Raw genomic sequence first — 22,057 nt, 5'->3', positions numbered from 1 at the left:
TTTAAAAGTTTTTAAATATATACTCAAATAATTCTTAAATAAATAACTTCTGACATTCATTCTGAAATTCTTCTTCATACTCTAACTTGACAGTTTAGAACTAAAGGTGTTAATATTTCTTGTTTGCATAATTTAACCATAGCTCAGCTGTAATTAAGAAGGAAAACACAAACTTTAATCATGGAGTAATATAATTTGCATATATTCAAATTGCACATACCATTAATGCTTCTAAAGTAACACCAGAATCTGATGGTGCTATTTGCTTCAAGAGATAACTGTATATTTCAGAGTCCTAAATAAAATTCAAAGATCATGAAATATTATAGAAAACATATTTCAGATATATATATATATATTATGCAGAGAGAGATCCACAAAAATACTTTCCATAAAAGCATGTACTGTTTTACAAAAAGATAAAGAAAATTGTTTCAATGAACTTTCTTCAAGCTTCTATGCAACTTACGAGAGGGAAAGGGTATGGTAAAGATTATCAAAGGAATAATTTTCCAAGAAATTATGAAAAGTTCAAAAGACATTCATCAGAATTACAGCAAGAATAACATTTTATAACCTTTATATAATGCACCTAAAAATACTCTTTTTTTCGCAAGGAGACCATCATCCACGATAAAATTACAAAAAATTAATTACTTTACCTTCATGATCAATAAAAACAGCTGCAATTCAGTGACCTGGTCTCAAGACGTACTTAATGTGTTCGTATCTATTCACACATGCCAAGAACTTACCTGCATTTTTATGGATATTATTTTTTCTCGTTTTATTACTTAAATATAGATATAACAGATCAGTTTTAGCAGCAAATAAATTCACACAGGTATACTCGTAGTTAGCATATGAAATAATATTTTTGTTCCTTGTGTGAACTACGTGATAAATCAGAACTACATCAACAATATTCACACATTTTGTATATTCATGTAAAATTCCTGCACATGTGACATGTTATTTTCATTAATCTTATACAAATCATCACAATTTGAGCAGCCCATTCATAACATTTCCCAAGTAAATAAACCACAGAAAAAAAAGTTTTGTGTTCTATTAAGTTATTTTATCTGTGTTTTGAGAAATAAATAATCCAATAATGCCAAATGCATTATTTAGTTCCTTCCTGTATGCCATGCCAAACACCTAAACATTGCATGCATTTGCTACAATGATACTCATACTTGGTGATTTATGTAAAAAAATTAATAACAAGTTATCTTGTAGCTGGCAAGTAAACTCACTTTGCAAACTACAAATATCCTCATAAATGGCAGTGACTGTTCTAATTACATATATTGACTGATGCACGTCATACCATTAGAAGCATCAAACAATTTTACAATGGTTTATCTGCAGCTGTTAAAAAAATGACTAAAAGTGCAAAGGGCACCAGGATGTAAACATTAAACAAAAGAAGTTCCAGTTATGAACATGCTGCATTTAAGCTATGGAATTGGTGGTGAGATGGCATGAATTTTTTGGTTCATTTACAGTGAAATTCTAACATTAAATAAGCTTTAGCATAAAAGAATGAGTTAATTTGAAAACAATAGAACAGCTAGCTGAAATCAGCCTATAATGTCAAACTATTTATGGCAGAAATGAAATTTAAGAAACTGATTTCAGAAATATCATGCATTTTTAAGCATATTTTCTAAAGTTTATATTTATATATTAATATTTCTAAATTAAACACTAAAAACAAGGGAATTTAACAAAAGAAAATTCAGCAATGTAAGAACATTTAAAAAATCCAAACATCATCAACTCATGCCCAAATATAACACACTAAGTTAATCTTTTATAAATAAATAGCATCAATATTGCCAAATATTGAAAACTAAATTAGTCTTTAATGAACAAACACTATCATTTACCTCTTTTTTTATCTTTTATTCCATTATTTCCCTTTATTTTTGTTCAGTGCATAATGACAAACTGCCAAAGCTATGTTGAAGCTATGGAATCTGCTGTTTTGTTTTGAGTATATGCAACAATTAAAGAAGCAATTTCAATCAAGGTTAAAGTTTGGGAGTTATTTGAATGATCTATGGATAAAAAGATCATTAGAAAGTTGTTGAATATTTACTAAAGAAAGGAAAAAATATAATCAGCTTACAAAACAAGGCTAGAAGGAACTAGATTTACCTAGAAAAAGGTAGAGATCGTGAACACCTGATTATTTCCAACAATGAGACTTGTAATCTTCAGAACACTGTTTTACACTGCGTTTCACATGAAATACAAAATCAGATTTTTTTTTTAGTGTAAAAAGTGCATCTTTAAATAGATATTTAGAAAAACTTGCATGGAACAAATACCACATTATTGGTTTACACGATTGAAAACATATGTTATGGTTTCAACAAAATGATGCTCAAAATATCAAACATACAACTTATAAGCGATAAATCTTTAATCAAAGAATTACATACATTCAGAATGGTCTTTCATATAGAAAGAACAAGTATAGCCAAACTCAATATTAATTTTAAAATAACTTCCTAGTTCATTAATATTACCAACCAGTAACAATAATGCATTATTACTTACACATCACCAACATAAATAAAAAACAGATTTACACTGCTGGCCATTAAAACTGCAATACTAGGAAGGAACATACAGTATAATGGAAGGAAGACAATTAAATTTGCAGGAGATTTAGGGTATACAGTGTGTAGAATTCACTACACAGGGCTACTACCTCTGGCAGTAATGAAGGCAATAAGCTGGCTGGGCATACAGTTCTATGACTGATATGGGTATAGCATTCGGTGTGCCTTCAGCTCTATGCTAGAATTCATCAATCATAGTGGCTCACAAGTGGTGGTATGTCAGTCTTTCATCAACCCATGACCCTATGCTGTCAATGAGTCAGAGATCTGGAAGTGCTGGTTGAGGCAGCAGTCTTAACACACACACAGAACCAAGATTCATCTGAAAACATGATATGGTGCCAGTCTTGTGTGCAGTGTCACAGTTTGTCACACCACTGTCAGCATGCTTGCCTCTACTGCTGCATCAAGGGAAGCTGCAATAACAGTGACTGTGCTGACAGTCTGTGATGTTGCTGTACTGTCTGTGTGAACAATTATCCTGCACACAACCAGTTTATTGACTCATGGTTGTACAATTTGCAAAGTAGAGAAGGCAACACAGCTGTTTTCTCAGGTGTTAGTGGGGTGGGCCGAGTCATCGAGATCCTATATGGCATTCAGCATGACCCTTCTGCACACACCGATTCTACAGTCACTATCAAGTCATAGGATCATGACCAACGAGGATCACGAGCAACAATATCAGGGTATGATAAACCACAATCCAGATAGGCCACAATCCTGCGGCAGTTGAATTCTGACATGCACCAGTAGAAGTTTCTCCTTCTTATGAGGTATTTCTCCTTGCCAAAGCATAACAACCTTTTCACAAACACCCAAATCCAAATGAGAAACCTGCTGTGCAATTTTCACATTTATACACAATGCAGATGGTATTATCCATACATGCTTTATGTGCAAAAGCTGGAACACTAATCATTAGCAAATTTCACCATGCAGTATCTTTCATACAAATTTGACATCTGTTGCATGCCGGCGTCATGGCAAAGCAATTTCAATGTTCTGCAGTATAATTAATTAGATTAAATTAAAAATATACTGTGATATATAGTAAGATATTTAATATGGATAATGCTACTGTATGTATAGTATGCCATTCAGACAGTACTGTACTGATAGATCCACATTCAAATCCTGCAGATGGCATTGATATTTGTAAATCTATACTGTCTGTGTGACAAGGCAACCCTCAAAATAACTCAGCCAAAGGTCCTCTCAAGTAGTTAGTACAAAAAAACGGGCATGGAGCTTAATGTTGAGAAAGCCCAGTGACACCTAATATACCTTCAGAAATGCACTGGAGCTAGCCATGTTTCACCCTCTACCTATATATAGATATATATATATTATCATGAAATGGAATCAGTGCTTCCCACTTTACCACAAGTTTGTTCAACATTTAAGCTACCTTACGGTAAATGGGCTCTCCCTTCCAAATCTATGCATATACACCATGAGAAGACAAACTCGTGTGAGCTGGAAGACTAAAGTGCTCTCAAAAGAGGAATAGCAAAATTCATAATGATTAACTGAATGTGCCCATTTTCACAGAGGGAAATAGTGTCCTCAAAGCACTTGTAAGGCATCTAGGAAGTATGAATTGCCCTTAAAAGCCTTCAGTTGTCAAAGTAGGGTAGATATATGTCAATTCGATTGCTCACAGTTAGTGAAAAGACTGCTGGCATGGCACTAGAGATGGATCTACACCAAATAATGTGTGAGTTTGCACAAGTGACAAAATTATTGCATAAACTGTGCTTCATATTCTGAAAAAATGCATGAACATAAGAAAAACTGCATTGCAGCAAGATTCACACCTTTTTGACTGAAAAGCAAAAATGGCTATGGAAAGGTCTGGTAAAGGAAAAGGGTAGGAATTTTTTAGGCAACAGAGCACATGCTGTTACCTTCACTTTTCAGCCAACATCATCAAAGATCAATATCATAATTCCTGCTGAAGAAACGCTGAATGTACTAAAAGATTTCAGGTTCCTCGGCTTGCATGTGCGCATGCACACACACACACAAAAGGAAATTATATAAAAAATATGGTTGAAGTATAGCATTTTATGAAAGAAACAAACAGTAGGAAAACTTATAACACCTTTCAATGAGAAAATTGTAAGATGGTACAATTATTAAAGTACATGCAGAAAAACTTGTGATCAAGGAATGTAGTTTCATTGCAATAATAATATTCCTCTGTCATACATACTCTTTTTGGCTTTCATATGTAAACAGATATGCATTCTCTTTAAAAATTTGAATTGATACTGACATTTTACATACAAGATTTAGTGAAAAAAGAATGGGAACTGTAAACCACAAACATTTCACATAACAAAAGACTTACAGAGCTCATACTGGCATTTACTAATAAAAATTAGAAATTTCATGTATATTTTGCAACTTCTAAATTACCTCAAATATTTTTTCCTAAGAAATTTAAATCAAATCACCTTTCTACACTGACCCCTATATTTGAAGATATATCCACAAAATGAGTAAACCGGAAATATGGAACAATTCCAAAAAACTCATAACAAATGTCAGATCTACCCATTTCAGCTATATTTATGCATAAAAGGTGAATATGTAAAACCTAAGCAAACACCTTCCAGTTATTAGCAGACATCCTCCAGTTCTCCTCCTAAACTAATTTAGCAATTTACTGCTTTAATACAGTTTCTTTCATGCAATTTTTTGTTACACTTTTTGATTTACAAGTCTTACTGCAAACAGCAATAGCCATATTATGATAGAAGCAACGTTTCGTACATGCATAACGTTACTTCTTGAAACGAAACGATGCTCAAAGTCTCAGAGCTATAACAATTAATTTGAGGATAGGAAAAGACAAGCTAGAACATAGTCACACTAGAAACTAACGAGTAGCAGTCACACAATTCATATAAATAACAGTCTGGTAATTTACTTCTAAGTTTTCCACTATAATGAAACCTTGAAATTATTATAAATATTATTGCTAATACTAAGAAACTTTTTACTTTCCACTGCAATCATATTCAAAAGTAAACACTGCTGCTAAATACTCACACATAGTGCTAAATTTTTAATAATACACCATACTGCTAAATTTACACATCCTGCTAAATTTTTAAATGCATGTTAAACCTTCTCTATATCAACTTTTGAAAGCAGTCAATAAATTGTAAAATTCTTGTGCTTTTTGCAAGCAATATTTAACCTTGTTATTAAATCATACAGTATAGATGTGCTAAATATATTTTGTGGTCAGTCCTTAAATACTAAACTTCATATGGATGGTCACTCTCAAATAAAATAAACAGCATAATTAATAAATTAGTTCTATTTACAGACACTCTGACATATATGAAACCTTACACTCAATCCTTGAAGGAATACTACTGAAGGTGCTGCTACTGAACAAATACTACCGAAGTACCAGATAAATCAAAATATTTAATTTCTATTCTACTCACAATAAACTTGGATATAAACAAGCTTTTTATACACAGTTATTGTTTTTTTAAACAGTTTTTAACAATAAACGTACCTTGATGTCAGTGGTGAAATTTGATATACGACGTTTTGATCCAGACTTTTCCAAATGATAATTCACCCATCTTAAAAGAATATTCTCGGGAGATAATTTCATTAGGTCAGACATTTCTTCACCTCTGTTAACCAACTGCACTAAACCTGGACAGTGTTCCAATGTTATCTGATTAAACAGCCCAATCTAAAAAATTGGTTTTAAAATTTAGAAAATGTAATTCATTACAATGAAATAAAACTGTGCTGAAAAATATAGCTGCGAGGTTCATTACAGGCTAAACAAAGATTAGTGATACTAACTCTTGGCTGAAATTCACTTCCAAAGACTACTTACCCTAATTATTTGCCATAGAAGACCAAGAACTAAATGTGGTTTCCCTTTTGCTAAGTCGTGCGCATCAATATTTATAACATTGCACCCAATGGCTTGAGAAGAATTTAAAGCCAAGGTTAAATTCTCATGTTTAGTGTATACAGTCAAATTTTTTTTATTAATAGCACGTTCATCAATAGTATCTGGGCAGGAATGATTAATAATCTTGCTGAAAAGAAAAATTATACATACAATCAGTGAAAAATGAAAAATAACTGGTAAATAAAAATACACTCTGCTGAATATACAACTACAGAACTCTCATGGGAATTGAAAGAATACATATTAAATTGTTACAAAATTTCCTAGGACCAAATGCTATTAAATAGCACTAATCTACATTGCACAAAATTATCTGTACATTCATATAAGCAAGAATTTTATTACAAAATAACCAAAATCTGACTTATTTTTTCACTGGGATGAGCAAAAAGAAAACAAATTAAAATTAGCCAAGTCGCATACTTCATTTCTAAAATGCAAATGATGGATGATATCATTCAAATACACAGTAAGTGCTTCCACTAAGTACTTCACTGCAAACTTTTGCAATTTTGGCATTTATCAAGTTACAACAGTTTTTCCTAGTGCCAAAGTATCATCTGAGATGTGCAGTTACTGGCCATTTAGAACAACACAGTGGCAATACGGCTGAATGCTTCATGAGAGTTTCTGTCTTCTGAAAAGAATTTAAAGATTCTGAAACTTGTTTTTATGGGGTCAGGACATCACAACACAAAATTCAATGCTTTTCAAAATAGGCTTTTTTTGGTAACTGTTTGCTCAACAAAAAAATTGACTACCTGGCAACTGAGTTTAGGGCATATATCACCACTGAAACTTTTCTCTGAGCTTTATGCCTTTATGACACATAGGCAATGGTTTCACTGCCCAAACAATAAAAAGGATCTGCCTGAACAGGTGCAAAGAGCATCACAGCTGAAGTCTACACTGTGCTAGTGTTCTCTTCCGTAATGAAGTGCTAGTGATGCTGTGCTCAGTGTTCTAGTGTTTGCTTCAGTAATGAACGAATATCCAATTCTACACACATTTCCATATATTAGAGGTTATTGTTATAGAACTGCAGACATGAATGTATAAAAGTCATAATGAACAGTACATGTACTTTCCTGTGCATGAGCTCGGTGAAGGATTTATCGAAAGTTGACATCATAGCAGTGCTGTTTTATGGTGCACAAACCTGCTTAGCCATGATGCGCCAAGCATATAGTTACAGTAGATGCAGCTATAAAAGGTATTTGAATAATAGAAAGAAATAAGCTGAAATTGAAAAAGTCTAAAAACTTCCCTCAAGTCTAAAAGAATAATGCAGAGAAGAATCTCAAATATCCTAATATAATAATTAAACACTGCAAAGAGTTATAAACAATTTTCTCTGGGTTAAAAATATAACTATCATTGAAAGTTACCGTTTATAGCAAAAGGAATTTTTTAAAAAGTGGAACAGATTAAAATAAGGATTGATTCCAATTAACTGAAATAGTAATGGACTGAACAAGCCAAAATGTTTCAAACTAAGATTTAAGATTTGGGCAGTCAAAATATGAATCAAAGATAATGGCACAGATTGGGGCATTTCTCACCTTTTAGCAAGTGTTGATATCTAAAGTTGCAAGAGATACCAAGATAGTTTTACAGTTCTACATAAAGCCTTTCTAGATGTGCATGTGGATTTAAATTTTTTTAATGGATGATAAGGTGTTTCTATACTGACAAAACTAATTGATGAATTTGAATTAAAGACCAGCCATTAAACAGGATAGTCAAATCTGATTTGAAATGCAAAGACCACTCTTGACTGCTGGTATATGAAAAATTCTACAGATCTGTCATTTGCAGACTGACTATAATGGAGGAAAAACACAGCTTGGTTCTCCAAATCTAATTAATCACCTTAATGACAGCATGGAATTGCTTTGTGATATATATGCCCTAATAGGGAAGATCATGCTCCCTAGTGATGTCAAAATCTATTTGATGAACTGACTCCTTTCCAAAATTTCATATCTCCTCTTATTTCAATTTTCGTATTGCATACTCTATTTTTCAGTTTGTATTTATGCTATGATGTTAAGTATAACTTCAAATAAACTGGATTTTTTACAGCTTTTAAGAAACCAGTGTTTATTTCATGCACAGATAATTTTAGAAACCAGCATACATTAAAAAAAAAAATTTAAAAATTGCAAAATGTAAATAACTGAAAGAAACCACAAACAGCACACAATAATCAGATAGAAAATTTTATCTGTAAGAAAGTTTTACAATTAAATAATTGAAGTTTTACCATAAAAGAATCCCGTCTTTTACTTTATCATACAGTGTTTTACCGTCACCATCAATTGGCAAAAGATGTTTTAAATCAGGGTCATTTCCTAAATTCCTGAAATAAAAACATGATTATTAATATTTTAAAACTTCATTCAGATGAAGAAAGGAGGCATTAAAAAGAATACGGACTTTATGAAAAGAATAGTTTTTTCAGTAACTTTTATAAAAATAATTTTTTAAGAAGCCCCTTAAAATCAGCTTTTTAAATATTGTGCATGTCTAATATGAATGAAAATGATGCAGCTATTTTAATTTTCTTGGCAATAATTAAAATATTTTCTCAGGAAGTCTAATTTCTAAATTAATTGAGGAAAAAATATGGATCTCCCAAAAGCCTCTGCAGAGTCAAGAGGGTATGAAGCAAAGAAAGAAAATTTGAGGTTAAACTCATTTCATTTGTTCCAATTTTCACAGCATAGCAAATGAAAGCATTTACCATATAATGCTCTCAATTCTCATTACAAAGTTCTACTGTTGTATGTTGGAATAGGGGGCACTGCTTGAGATCAGATGACATTTTTAATATCCCTTTCATTCAACTACAGAAAATTACTCAATCCATATGAAAAACAAAACACCCAATTTTTTTTATATAATACATAATTAATTTCTATGTTCCAACATTACTAATCTCTTACATACCTGATGTAGACGAAAATAGCGAATCAAAGGATATCAACACAAAATTAGTAGCATTTTTATGTACATTAACAAAAAATTTCATCAAACTTTTTGTTTTCCTCCAAAATTTTGATGATTCAAACACTAATAAATAACTGGTCATTGAAAATTTCACATATACTTCAAACATTTTTGGATTAATCCTTAATCTTTCAGCAATTGTGATAATTTCTGATTATCCACATTCCCAAATGAAAAAAAAAAAAGCATTGATGAAGGAACCCATGACGTTGCCCAATAGTATTTAATTAGCAACCCTGTTACATGCATAGCACATACGTATTTGAACCCATGACATTTGCATTTTTGAAATTAAACGGTCATTTTTCTGCTCTTTTTATTTTCATTATGCTGCAGTGCATGATGAGGTTTCAGCTGTTCTTTGTAGATTTTGATCATAGTCAGTGTACAATGCCAAGTTTTCAAAATTCTCCAACTATTTTTTATTGATAATAGATCATTGTTTATAAGAACAATGCAAACAAATTATGGAATGATTTCTCAGAAGTAAGTGTTTTAGTTTTTAATGAAATGTAAAAAGAAAAACAGGCAGCAATGGATGAATTATTAAATTAAACTTGTAAACGGAATGTAAGCTTCCTTCTTTCATAATAAAGACTTAACAAGGACTTTTCAAATATTCATATTTGAAATATAACATAAAACGGTTACAAACAGACAGCTTATGGCTCGGGGTGGATAATATTTTCTTATGCCATGGCACATACAGAAGACAACCACACAAGTCTACTTTTATTTATCGATAAAAGCAGCAAAGTTAAAAACTCTGGAGAATTCCTTCCAGCAAGTTCAACTTCAAAATGAGAGGAGAAATATATATAATACCAAAAATCTTAGATCTGGAATCATGAGACCTTTGGCAATTCGGGATTTGGGAATATTCTGGATTTTCCCAAGATCACCGGTTCATATCTAGGAAAATGACATGTAGAAATTACAAATATGAAATAATTGTTTCAGAAATAATGAAGCATTTATAACCTTAATAGAATTAAAATTTACAAAAAAAAAAAAAAAAAAAAAAAAAAAGGAAGAAGAAGAAGAAAAAAGAAAGAAAAAAAAGGGCCCAATATTTATTTCTTTGCTTTATTATACATTTCTTTCAAAGCAAGTTGTTTAGTTTTCTTCATTTCTTGCACTAATACCTTCTGTTTAATTTAACAGAAAAACCAATTTTGTTCAGTTACACAGTCCTGATTATCATTCAAGAATTCCCACTAAATTGTCAATCAAAATTTCTTTGTTCTTAAGAACCTCTCTGTCACATTCTTAATATCAGTAGCAAAATTTCCTGGATTTCGAACCATACTACACACTTGGTCATCCGTTAGTTGATTTATTATTGATGCATTATCATCGCAATGGAACACTTCTGTAATATCATCTTCATTTATTACTGCTTTCTCCAGATCACAAATTCCAATAATGGGAAAATTTCACTTTTTATTTGCGATATCCAAAAACTTTCAAATTTGGGGCTAACATCTTAAAGCTTAGCAAGTATCTGCTAGATACTAATTGGTAACGTATCATGAGATTGCCAACTAAAAACATTTTGTTTCCCTAAAATTTGTCTTTCTTCCACTGTGTGATGAGTACATTAAGCCTGAATTATATTAATTATTTTGTTTATTATACTTATGGTTATTTCCTGCATATGCTTAAGGCTGATCCGAGTCCCAAAGAAATAAATTACCACATATACTTCAGACCATACTTTTCCATCATGCACCTGCCATGCATTTTGGGCACTTTTTTTATCATAAATAATACCTAGTTATAAGAACACTTTACAGATCGCAAACACACTGCCTGGCAGATGATGACTGATTGATCATCACCTGCCATGTGCCAAAAAACATGGCAAGTGACATAACAGAAATGTAGCCTAAGGCTAATTGGAACAACAAATCAGTTATTATTAATGGTCTATGAATATCGATTACAAAATCTATTTTTACAAACTTCTATTAAATTTCTCCTCATTAACACACTTATCATTACACAACAAAGTACGCTTAAGTTTGTAATTATCGTCAAACCTAAGGTCTGATTAAAAGTTTACATGGTATTTGATATTCAATTACTGATATTTAAAACAAAACTTATTTTAGACATAGCTCCATGAGTCATTTCTCAAGCTATCCTGAGTTGATAGTGATGTGGTGATAAAAGAAAAAATAATAAAACAAGATTCACTAGGGCAGAATTTGTTATATGATAGTCAATAGGCCTAAAAGCAGCAATAAACTTTGAACGTTTTTATTGCATGCTGAGCAATAAGGCAGCCATGGTGCAAAACTACTGATTATATGGATTTATGCTAATAAATAACGTGTTTCTTCAGGGATTCTTAATGCCAAAGTGATATAAAGAATCAGGACCCTCCACGTTTTATTTTGAAATTGTCTACTATGCATCTGCACATGTGTAAAGTATTAAATATATGCTACTCTCAGAACAAAATTCTTTCTCTCTTTTCACAAAAGTTATAAAAAATGGGGGAGGGTGTGTAGAGACATTAGGTATTTTTGAAAGCAGGCAAGATGAAAAATTAGCAATGCCTTCTCCGGGAATCAAACCATCGACCTCTCAATGATGCACTGAGCGTGCAGACCCCTACGCCACGAAAAGAAGGTGGGAGAAATACTTTATACACTCTTCCTTTTAAAGGGCGATTGGGGTTTTTAGGGAACCCTATCGCCAAATCCTGGGTGAGGAGAATCATCATCCAACACCCTTTTAGTTCGGGCACCACTGTAGAGACATCAGGATTTTTTTTTTTTTTTTTTTTTTTTTTGAAGCAGGCAAGATGAAAAATTAGCAACACTGCCGTGAATCTAACCGTGGACCTCTTAATTACGTGCTAAGTGTGCAGACCACTACACCACAAAGGCACGCCAAGAAGGTGGGACCTTATAGGGGAATTGCTGGTGGGCAGGGTCCCCTGAAGGTTATTGGACATTTGGATTTTGGACTTTACACTGTACTTCTTTTGGTTGGTTACAACATATTTCTTTCTAAGTGGCATATTAGTCATTTTGGTATTTTGGTTTATTATGCTGTAGACTGTGACACGATCATCAAGCAGTGCAATTCAACACTAATTATGTCTAAGCATAATATAACACACTTATATTTAGGCTTGGTGTAACCCTGACTAATTCTCAATAAGCAACCTTCTGTTTGTAGGAACAAAAATATAAATCATTGCTAATGCTGCATTTTCCCTTTCATTTAAAAGTTATTAAAATTTGAGACCTACCTTCTATAGAACAGCAAGTAGTGGGTTATTTTCAATGATATGGGATCAAAAAAAGATATATTAATGGATATGATATGGTAATCAAAATATGGTAGATAAAACAGTAATCCACATCTGACCATGAAAACTGCTACCCCAGGAAAGAAAGAAAATAGCAGAATCTTATTTATTGTGACATACACAGTATATTCCATCAGATGGGAAGACATGAATTTGCAGGTGGTTTAGAATACACAATGAGCAGAATTCAGTAGACAGAGCTTTTGGAAGCAACAAAGGCTATAATCTAGGTAGGTACTGAAGTTTAACTGTGCTTGGATGACAGATACTTCAATCTATGCAGCTTCAAATCTAAACTAAGTTCATCAATCATAGTAGCTGGGGAGTGGTATTGTGCTAGTTTCTCAGAAACCCATGACAAGATCATCTGGGACAAAGATGCAGAACTGGAAATTCTCTGAAAGGACAACCTGATGTCTATGCTGTGCAAAGCACCGTTTCTCAAACCACTATAGTTTCAATGTCAAGGGAAGCAGCAAGAATGTTTGCTGTGGCAGACAATCCATGGTGACATGCATCACTCCACTGTCCATGTGGACACTGGTCATCCTACACACAAGCCAAGTGGCAATACATGGTTGCACGATCCTGTAAGGCTGAGAGGGCAACATATTTTGTCCTCTCGGCTGTTAGTGGCCCAGGGCCATTCATATCCTGCATGCTATTCATTATGGTTGTCCTGGATGCATAGATTATGCATTTGTCTAACAAATGTCAAACCTCACACAATACAAGCAGCAATATTGTGGAATGATACACAGCAGTGCTGACAGGCCATGATCCTGCAGTGGCTGAATTCCAACATGTGCTGAGGAATTTCTCCTTACAAGAGGCCTAACATGAGCTTTAGTCAAGTAACCAATGTTCAAATGCAATTTTCAAACGAGAAACCCACTATGCAATCTTCCCATGTATACACAATGCAGATAATATTATTCATACCTGCTTTGAGCACATGCAGTGGATTACTAGTCACTTAAGGTACCTTTCATACACATTTGAAGTTTGCTGCATGCTGCTTTCATGGTGTAGCAATTTTAATAGCCAACAGTACAGACTGAAACAATTACTTGTCTGAACTTTGTACTAATAGCATTCTAAACAGAGCTTTCAGTAAAATGGGAGGATGTAACAAAATAGTAGAAACTGACAAGAGCCTTTTTACAAAGCACAAAAATGTAGGGGGTCTAATACTGCTTGTTTATTAAATAAAGATGTGCCTATTCCTTCAGAATTCTGCAGGAACGATTCGCATTATCTCTTCCAACTCTCACGGTCAACAGGCTAATACTTTGTAGGATTTAAAAGTTCCTGGACTGAGTCTATAATGTAAAAATTTTTTAGTGTGACTATGAGAACATTTTTTTGTTACTACATTATCTCCCTTTTCTAAAAGTGGTTTGTCACAAATTATGTGGTCGAAAGCTCGCGGCGACTGCGTTTTTTGTAGGCAGGTGCCTTTAGTAATCGGCAGTAGAAAGAAATGGCGACAGTTGAACAGGGAATCAATATCAAATTTTGTGTACGCTTGGGAAAGAGTGCTACGGAGACTTTTGAAACGTTGAAGCATGCGTACAGAAGTGAAATGTTATAGAGAATGCAAGCGAGACATGCATTGTCGTTTCAAAGAAGGCAGGGAAAGTGCGAAGATGATGAACACTGTGGCTGTCCCGTGATTTTGCATAGCGACGAAAACACCAAAAAGGTGTCTGTGGTGGTACGTGCAAATAGGCAGCAAACAATATGCCAAATAGAATCAGCCAGGATATCAGTGGATACTGACTTAGGATCTTAAAATGCTTAGGGTGTGTCAACACATCATTCCCCACATGTTAAACGTAGACCAAAAGGGGATTCGAATGGAAATGGCAGGAGACCTTAATCTTGGCAGCTGACAAAGATTCTTCTCTACTTGGAAGAATTGTTGCTGGAGATGAGAAATGGTATTTTTTTGGACGACCCGCAAACCAAGAGAGCATTGGCAACTTGGAAATCACAATATCCACAGAAGCAGAAATTCCGCCAAGATCGCTCTAAAGGAAAGGTCATGCTAAAGGTATTCTTCAATATCCAGGGCATTGTGCATCTGAAATTTATCCCTGAAAGATGCACTGTGAACAAAGAACTCTATGTTGAAATCCTGCATCATTTACGTTAGTCAATCTGGAAGAAGAGACCAAAAATGTGGGCTGAGCAGCCATGGGTGCTGTTGGATGACAATGCTCCTGCTCACCGATCCTTACTCGTCAATGACTTTCTTGTGAAAACGAAAACAACTGTTTTGCTTCAGCCTCTTCACTCACATGATTTCGCACCCTATGATTTCTTCCTATTTCCTGAACTAGCAAGATGCTTGCAGGGTCATCAATCTCAATCTTCAGATGAAGTTAAATGTGCATCGCACGCTGAATTAAAGGACATGGACAAAAATGGATTCCAGACATGCTTCGATGAACTTTACAGACACTGGCAAAAGTGTATTGTTGCACAAGGGTCTTATTTTGAAGGAGGTGTTTCTGCAATTTTATTTATAATAGTTTTCATGTTATAGAATCAGTACGGGAATTTTTGAATCCTACCTTGTATGCAAGTAGTAATTTTAAATCCTGTAATTTATTAATACTTAGTTTCTTTAAAAATAACAGATTGTAGCAAGCAACAAAGTCTTATCTACTTTATGAAAAAGAGCAGCATTTAAATCTTCACTGATGGCATTCATGCCCAGAAATAGCGAATTTTGAGAATGTTTCAGAAACTTGATTTCATTGGTGTACACGAGTCCTGAGGAATTTTACCAAAATTAAATCGAACTATCCCAAATCAATAGCATCATTTTGAGTTTGTAATTTATTTTTCAAAAAAGTTCTCATTAATGTAAAACATAAATAATCATAACATACAGTGAATTAACTTTTAGATACACTCATGCATAAATCAAAAGATATACATACGTATTTATCCAATCAGAAAATGCTACTTGCTCTTCATGCCTCACAGAATGAGTTGTGCCTTCACTAGATGCTTCAGACATGCCACCTAAAGTTTCTAAATTTTCCCTTTTTGTGACAGCAGTTTTGAAAACATTAGTAACTTCTTTTGACTTTAGTTCACTATAAATCTAGAAAAAAATTCTTAAGCTATATCAGAATGTAAAATAATTGTACGGATGGCAGAATAAAAATAATAAAGCTTCACACATGTATAAATATTTCATAAATTGAAGCTCTAAAATTAAAAAAAAAAAAAATGGAATTAAAATCTTAGGCAAGGAGAGGTGCAAAAGCATTTTCTTAGAAATGCAGTAAAAGCTCTATCAAGTCAAAAACCTTTTGAGCAACTTACTGACAACAAGCTTATTAACTTATTTCAAAAAAACTGCTAGTCATTAACTAAGAACACAACTTGGAAGACACAAATGTCCCTTTTCATTGACTGGAGCAGCTGAATACTACTGTTCACCAGGAAAAAGTCTGAGGATTAAAAATCAAAAGTTGCACCTAATACTGGCTCTAAGAAGCTACTAATGTAACCTTATGATGAGGCTTTCAGTGCAAGTGCTGCTCAAAAGGTTTTTCAATTAACATGGCTCTAAGAGGCAACTAATGTAACCATATGATGATGCTTTCAAAACAAATAAGGATAGTAAAAATTTTTGAATTTCTGACAAGAAATTCTTAATAAATGAAAACCTTAAGCTTAAAATAAACTTCAACCAGCATAGCCAAACTTAATTCAGAAATAATAATTTATATGAACAATGCTAAATTTTATAAAAATATCTCATTGCAAAATTGTTTTAAAAGCAATTCAACATGTTTGCAACCAGCCTACAAGCAATTACTTTTCTTAAAATGTACATTAACACATTTTGCATAACAAAGAAGTTCAGTGAATGACATCACAACACTGAGTTGCAGCAAATAACAAAGCATGGAAAAGCTATTTAAACAATTTTCAAGTTTGACGTAGGAATAGGAATTATGGATTTCTGTTAGTAATACTTCTAGCATGCAAAGGTGTAACAGTGACTGTACAACAGAATACCGAACAAATTAAATGTTCTTTTTCAGGCTTTGTAAATCTACGAAAGTTATGACATGATTTATGAAGTAAAAGTTTATGGAGGTGAAACTGTAACTTTAAAGTACAGTTATGGATGGTTTAAACACTTTTGAGATGAATAGGTTTCAACTGAAGACACTAACATCTTGTGTCAAAAATATAGAAAAAGTGAAGATGTAGCCAGAAGGAATAACAATAAATATTATCATGTAGAAGGGTATTCAGGCCAATTTACTGGAAAGGATCCATCATGTACATCCAGAATACACACAGGCAAGCTTCTGGTACTTCATAATAATGGTCAGCCATATTTGGCCCTCACTCAGAAACAGTTTATAACATGTAGAGGAGATGTAACCCTCAATCATCCATTATACTCGCCTGATCTTGTTCTTGCCTTCTTTTTGTTCCTGCACCTGAAATAAAGTAGCTCTAAAAGAATGATTTTAGAATATTCCAAACGGTCAAACTATGTGATGAGGGTTCTCCATATAATAATACTAAGGACTTTGCTTGCAGTTTTTCGAAACTGTACAGTCGTCATTAAAAGTTTATGACAAACAACAGACATTACATCAAAGACATTTTAAAACATTTTCCCTGATTCAGGTAAGAAACCTTTGTTTATTAACACATTCACTAAATCTTGTCATACCTGGTATACAAGAAAAAATATGTAAGAACCACACAGGACTTCTTCTAAGTTACCACATTTCATCAAATACAAAAATTACTGGTATAACTTAGAGGAAATAACAATAAATTCCCTACTGATGGTACCGTATTTATTCAAATCTAATGCGCCATCGAATCTAATGCGCATCCCCATTTTAAAACTTTAAATAATAAAAAAATTGTTTGTCGGCAAATGTAATGCACATCAACGGTATGAGGAATTTATTTAATCTTATTTTATACAAATATGCATTTGTATAAAAACTATCAATCAATGGTATGATAATTTTATTTAAATTTAGATACCATATTTTATACAACAATGGATTTATACATAAAGTAGCAGAGCATAGAATTAACCTATTAGTGGGCTATTGTTATGTGAAACAATCATTGTTAATTACCACTACCGTATATACGGTACCTATCGTAAAATATGAACATGAAATAAATCATAACATTTCTATAGCTAACAGTTTCTACAAACAGTGATTGATAGTAATCGTCTTTATTCACTAATGTTTTCATCACTGGAATCCTCTCAGCTCTCTTCGTCAGAAGCAGATTCATTTCTTCTTTCCTCATCGTCATCCTCGGCGTTCCAGAGCACGTCATCTTCACTGCCATTCAATGAGTTTGAAATGCAGCATTTCTTGAAAGATTTCGCAATCATTGGATCTTCGATGCTTTTCCAGGCAGCAGAAACCCAGTGTGTAACAATGTGCGGTGCAGTACGCTTAATTTTTCCTTATCAGGGTCAATTCACGGTTTGGCTCACAAAACCATTTTTCGTACTCCGCCTGAACGTACCCCTTAAAAGGTTTATTTATACTAACGTCCTGTGGTTGTAACACAGACGTCATCCCTCCAGGAATGATTACAAGATCACTGCCTAGGCTGTGCGTCTTCTTTTTTACGTCGTCGGTGAGATAACCACGAAATGGTTCCAGACAAAGCATTGATGGTGGATTGAAGAGCCCACCGGGACGGCGTTCCCACACATTTTGGAGCCAATCAAGCATTAATGATTCCGTCATCCACCCCTTCTCTTGGTTTTGAATCAGGACATCATCTGCGAACAGCTTTTCATTCTTAGGGGTTTTAGGGCTTGTTTTCCGTTTCAAGATTAAGAAAGGGGGAAGTTTGCACCCGTCTGCTGTTATTGCCAGCAACACTGTTACGCATTGTTTTTCACATCTCGAAGTTTTAATGATAACTTCCTTAGTCCCCTTCTCCGTAATGGTGTAGTTATGAGGCATATCAAACCAAATTGGCGTCTCGTCAGCGTTGCCAATTTGCCCCACTGAAAAATTCTTTTCCTTCCGAAGTGTGATGACATACCGCTGAAATATTAGTAGTTTTCCCTCAAAATCTGCAGGAAGCTTTTGGCATATTGTTGTACGGAGTCTTAGAGATAAGCCCATCCGCTTCATAAACTGATCCACCCATCCACTGGCTAGCCGTAAACTCTTGTTTCGGTATTCCAAGAACTTCAGCTTTCTGTTTTGCTTTATTTCTTACGGTGTCACTAGTCACAGGTTGTTCCTTTTTCTTCCTTTTACGTACAAATTCCAAAACTTTTTCTTCAAGTTTAGGGTGTCTTCCTTTGCGAGGGCCAGTCAATTTCTTTCTACTAGCTTTAGTTGCAAACAGTGCCAATTTCTGTTGCTGCCACAAGCGAACATTGCTCTCAGCTACGTTGAACTCTCCCTTGCCTTTCTATTGCCATTTTTTTCAGCATAAAGAATTACTTTACGTTTGAAAGTAGCGTCATATGACATTCTCCTCTGTTTGCCCTCCCTTTCGTGACTACGTACTCTGCAGTTTGTATCCTCTATGCAATAATGTGTCAAAAATGTAACGGTAAATCTAGTCGAGAAATACAGTCATCCATTGTTACGATTTAAATTTGGTTGACGTCATCAGCGAACTGCTGACGTCATCGGCGAACTTTGCACTCGAATCTAATGCGCACCCCAATTTTGAATATTACATTTGGCCAAAAACGATGCGCTTTACATTCGCGTAAATACGGTATATTAAAAATGAATTATTTGAAAATTTTAAATACTACACGAACTTCAAGAAAACAATTGTTTATATCACAAAATATTATCACAAATTAGCTAATTACACAGTTCATTAGTTTAACAGGGTTAATTACAATTGCTTTTTTTCACTCTCAAATATTCTACGGTTTAAAACAAAACAAAAATATAAATTATTGTCCAGCTAAAATAATCTGTAACACTAGTTTATCAAAATGGCAATTTTTCATTTGTAAAATCAAAAAACTGCAATTCAAACTATCTGAAATTGAAAGGTATAAAAATTAAAAAAAGAAAAAAAAAAGTGAAAATCTAAATACAAACCACACTACCTTTTGAAATTCATCAAAGGATAGCTGTCCTTTTTTATTAATAGGACGACCTCTTTCCATATCATCAATCATTTGACGAACTTGCCATTGAGGGATTTTGAATCCAACAATTTCTAATGCTTGTTTCAGCTCACTAACATCCAAATAACCACTGCCATCTTTGTTTATCTGAAAAAAAAAAAAATCTTGCAAAAACCTTTTCGAAAAACATTGTAAGAAAATGTCTTGTCTTTTCATTTTTTATCGAAGGAAACTATTTCAAACTTTTATATTTTAACCCTTATATAATTAACTATTCCAATCAAAAATTATGAAGTATGAAAATATTTGGTACTTGCTGATTATCTCTAGTTTCAGATTTAACATTCAGTTATACTATGTTCTTCGCGTATTTTGGGATACACACATGGCGACAGCCTATTCACTTTGCACGTACTACAAATGTTGAAGGATCATTATATTTTCCTGCTTTATATTTAACCACTGTTTCACTGAACAGTATTCTCCAACTACAAAAATGTAAATATAAGACATAATTTTGTGTTTTCATTGTTCAATTTCATTGTTTGATTTAAAATGTAGTTTATTGAGATTATATAATTTTTGTTGGCTGCTCCTCTGACTTTTTAAGCGAATATAGTTCGATATGTACATGCTACAAAGTCGCAAAGTCAAGGGAGGGCACAATGCCTAATTGTGAAATTCTCTGATTTTTTTTTAAGTGAAAATAGGTCAATGTGTACATGGATAAAGTCAGAGGAGTGTGCAATGCTCTGATTTTTTTCCAAGTGAAAATAGGTCCATGTGTACATGGATACCGAGTTTGTGCAATTCTCTGTCTTGTTATTTTGGCTTTGTGTAGTGGCGATTTTTGGCGCAAAAAGCCACAAGCCAAAATAACAAGCCAAAGAACTGCATAATCTTGGTATCCGTGTACCGCCAAAAGTAGAAATTTTCGCCAAGGTGTACCCATAAATATATTTTTTACCAACATTGTTTTTAACAAGTTTTGAATGGCAGCTAGTATTTTTGAGTAAAACAAACCCATCTTCATCTCTACTCTCATTAATTGGTTCTTTATTAGGTTTTTTAGATCTTTTAGTCGTAGACTTGATTTTTCGTTACAATTATCAAAATCATTAGCAACAGTATTATCAATAGTTATTTTCATTAGCATTTTTAACATTATTACTTTCAGTAGCACATTTAACATCATTACTAGCATTTTTCAAGACAAAAATCTTTAAGTGGTATATTAGCACTGGGATTCGAAGAAGCAAAATTTTCGCACTTACTCCGAATGATATTGAGTAACTCCTCAGTGAGAGTATGTCTCCTCTGGAACGAACTTTGCAGAATGTTTTTATCCTTCTCGCTTGTTATTACCTCGTTCCATTCTAGCATATGTGCCCAAGAATTAATATTCTGTTTAATAATGTCTGCATATTGAATAGCATTAACGAAGTCCTATAGGTTAAATACGTCCTTAGTAATCGAGTCCAGCCAGGATTCGTCAAGTGTTTGGTTTCTGTAGACGATGAGATCATCAGAGAGACTAATAACTGAATTCCTTGTAGCAGACATCGCATCAGTATAATTAGGAGTAAAAACATCACTCTCCATCATCACAGAACGAGTAGAATTGTAGGAAAACAGCACAGAAACACAATTGTAGGATCTACATAATCCAAGGGTAAAACTGTAGCATGAGGTAACGAAGCCCTCAAAGTTAAAATGAAATGGTGCTGAATGAATGTTTGAGGATTACTTCGTACTGATTCTGTACTATATGAACCATTGGTCAAACGACACCATACGAGGGGTCACCAACAGAAGATGATGAAATGACGTGATCAATTAATTTACGATTTTTGCTGTCAACCAAAAGGTAAAAGTGAGATAAATAGTCAATATCTATTATTGGTTTATTAACATCAGCTATGACAAAAGGCCAATCAAATGCCCTTCTCAGTGCCAAATCCAATTTTAGCAACTCTTGCACATTACAT

At 33.6% G+C, this 22,057-nt stretch overlaps 1 protein-coding gene across 1 annotated transcript in view; it reads right to left on the bottom strand.

The window, feature by feature from the left end:
* The window catches only part of Fim (plastin-2 fimbrin), a 64,531-nt gene that overhangs the window by 26,714 nt on the left and 15,760 nt on the right, over positions 1–22,057 (bottom strand). The window contains exons 2-7 of the mRNA XM_035368576.2: positions 20,049–20,216; positions 15,883–16,049; positions 8,861–8,956; positions 6,514–6,721; positions 6,178–6,363; positions 221–295 (exon numbers count right to left, since the gene is read on the bottom strand). Coding sequence (XP_035224467.2) covers positions 221–295; positions 6,178–6,363; positions 6,514–6,721; positions 8,861–8,956; positions 15,883–16,049; positions 20,049–20,216 — 900 coding nt within the window. The remainder of the gene's footprint in view (positions 1–220; positions 296–6,177; positions 6,364–6,513; positions 6,722–8,860; positions 8,957–15,882; positions 16,050–20,048; positions 20,217–22,057) is intronic.

The sequence above is a fragment of the Stegodyphus dumicola genome, chromosome X1, assembly GCF_044657685.1.
Source record: "Stegodyphus dumicola isolate Sdum_Otavi_A_Nest chromosome X1, ASM4465768v1".
Lineage (NCBI taxonomy): Eukaryota > Metazoa > Arthropoda > Arachnida > Araneae > Eresidae > Stegodyphus > Stegodyphus dumicola.
The sequence above is the reverse complement of the archived record's forward strand: the minus strand, read 5'-3'. Positions and strand labels throughout refer to the sequence as shown.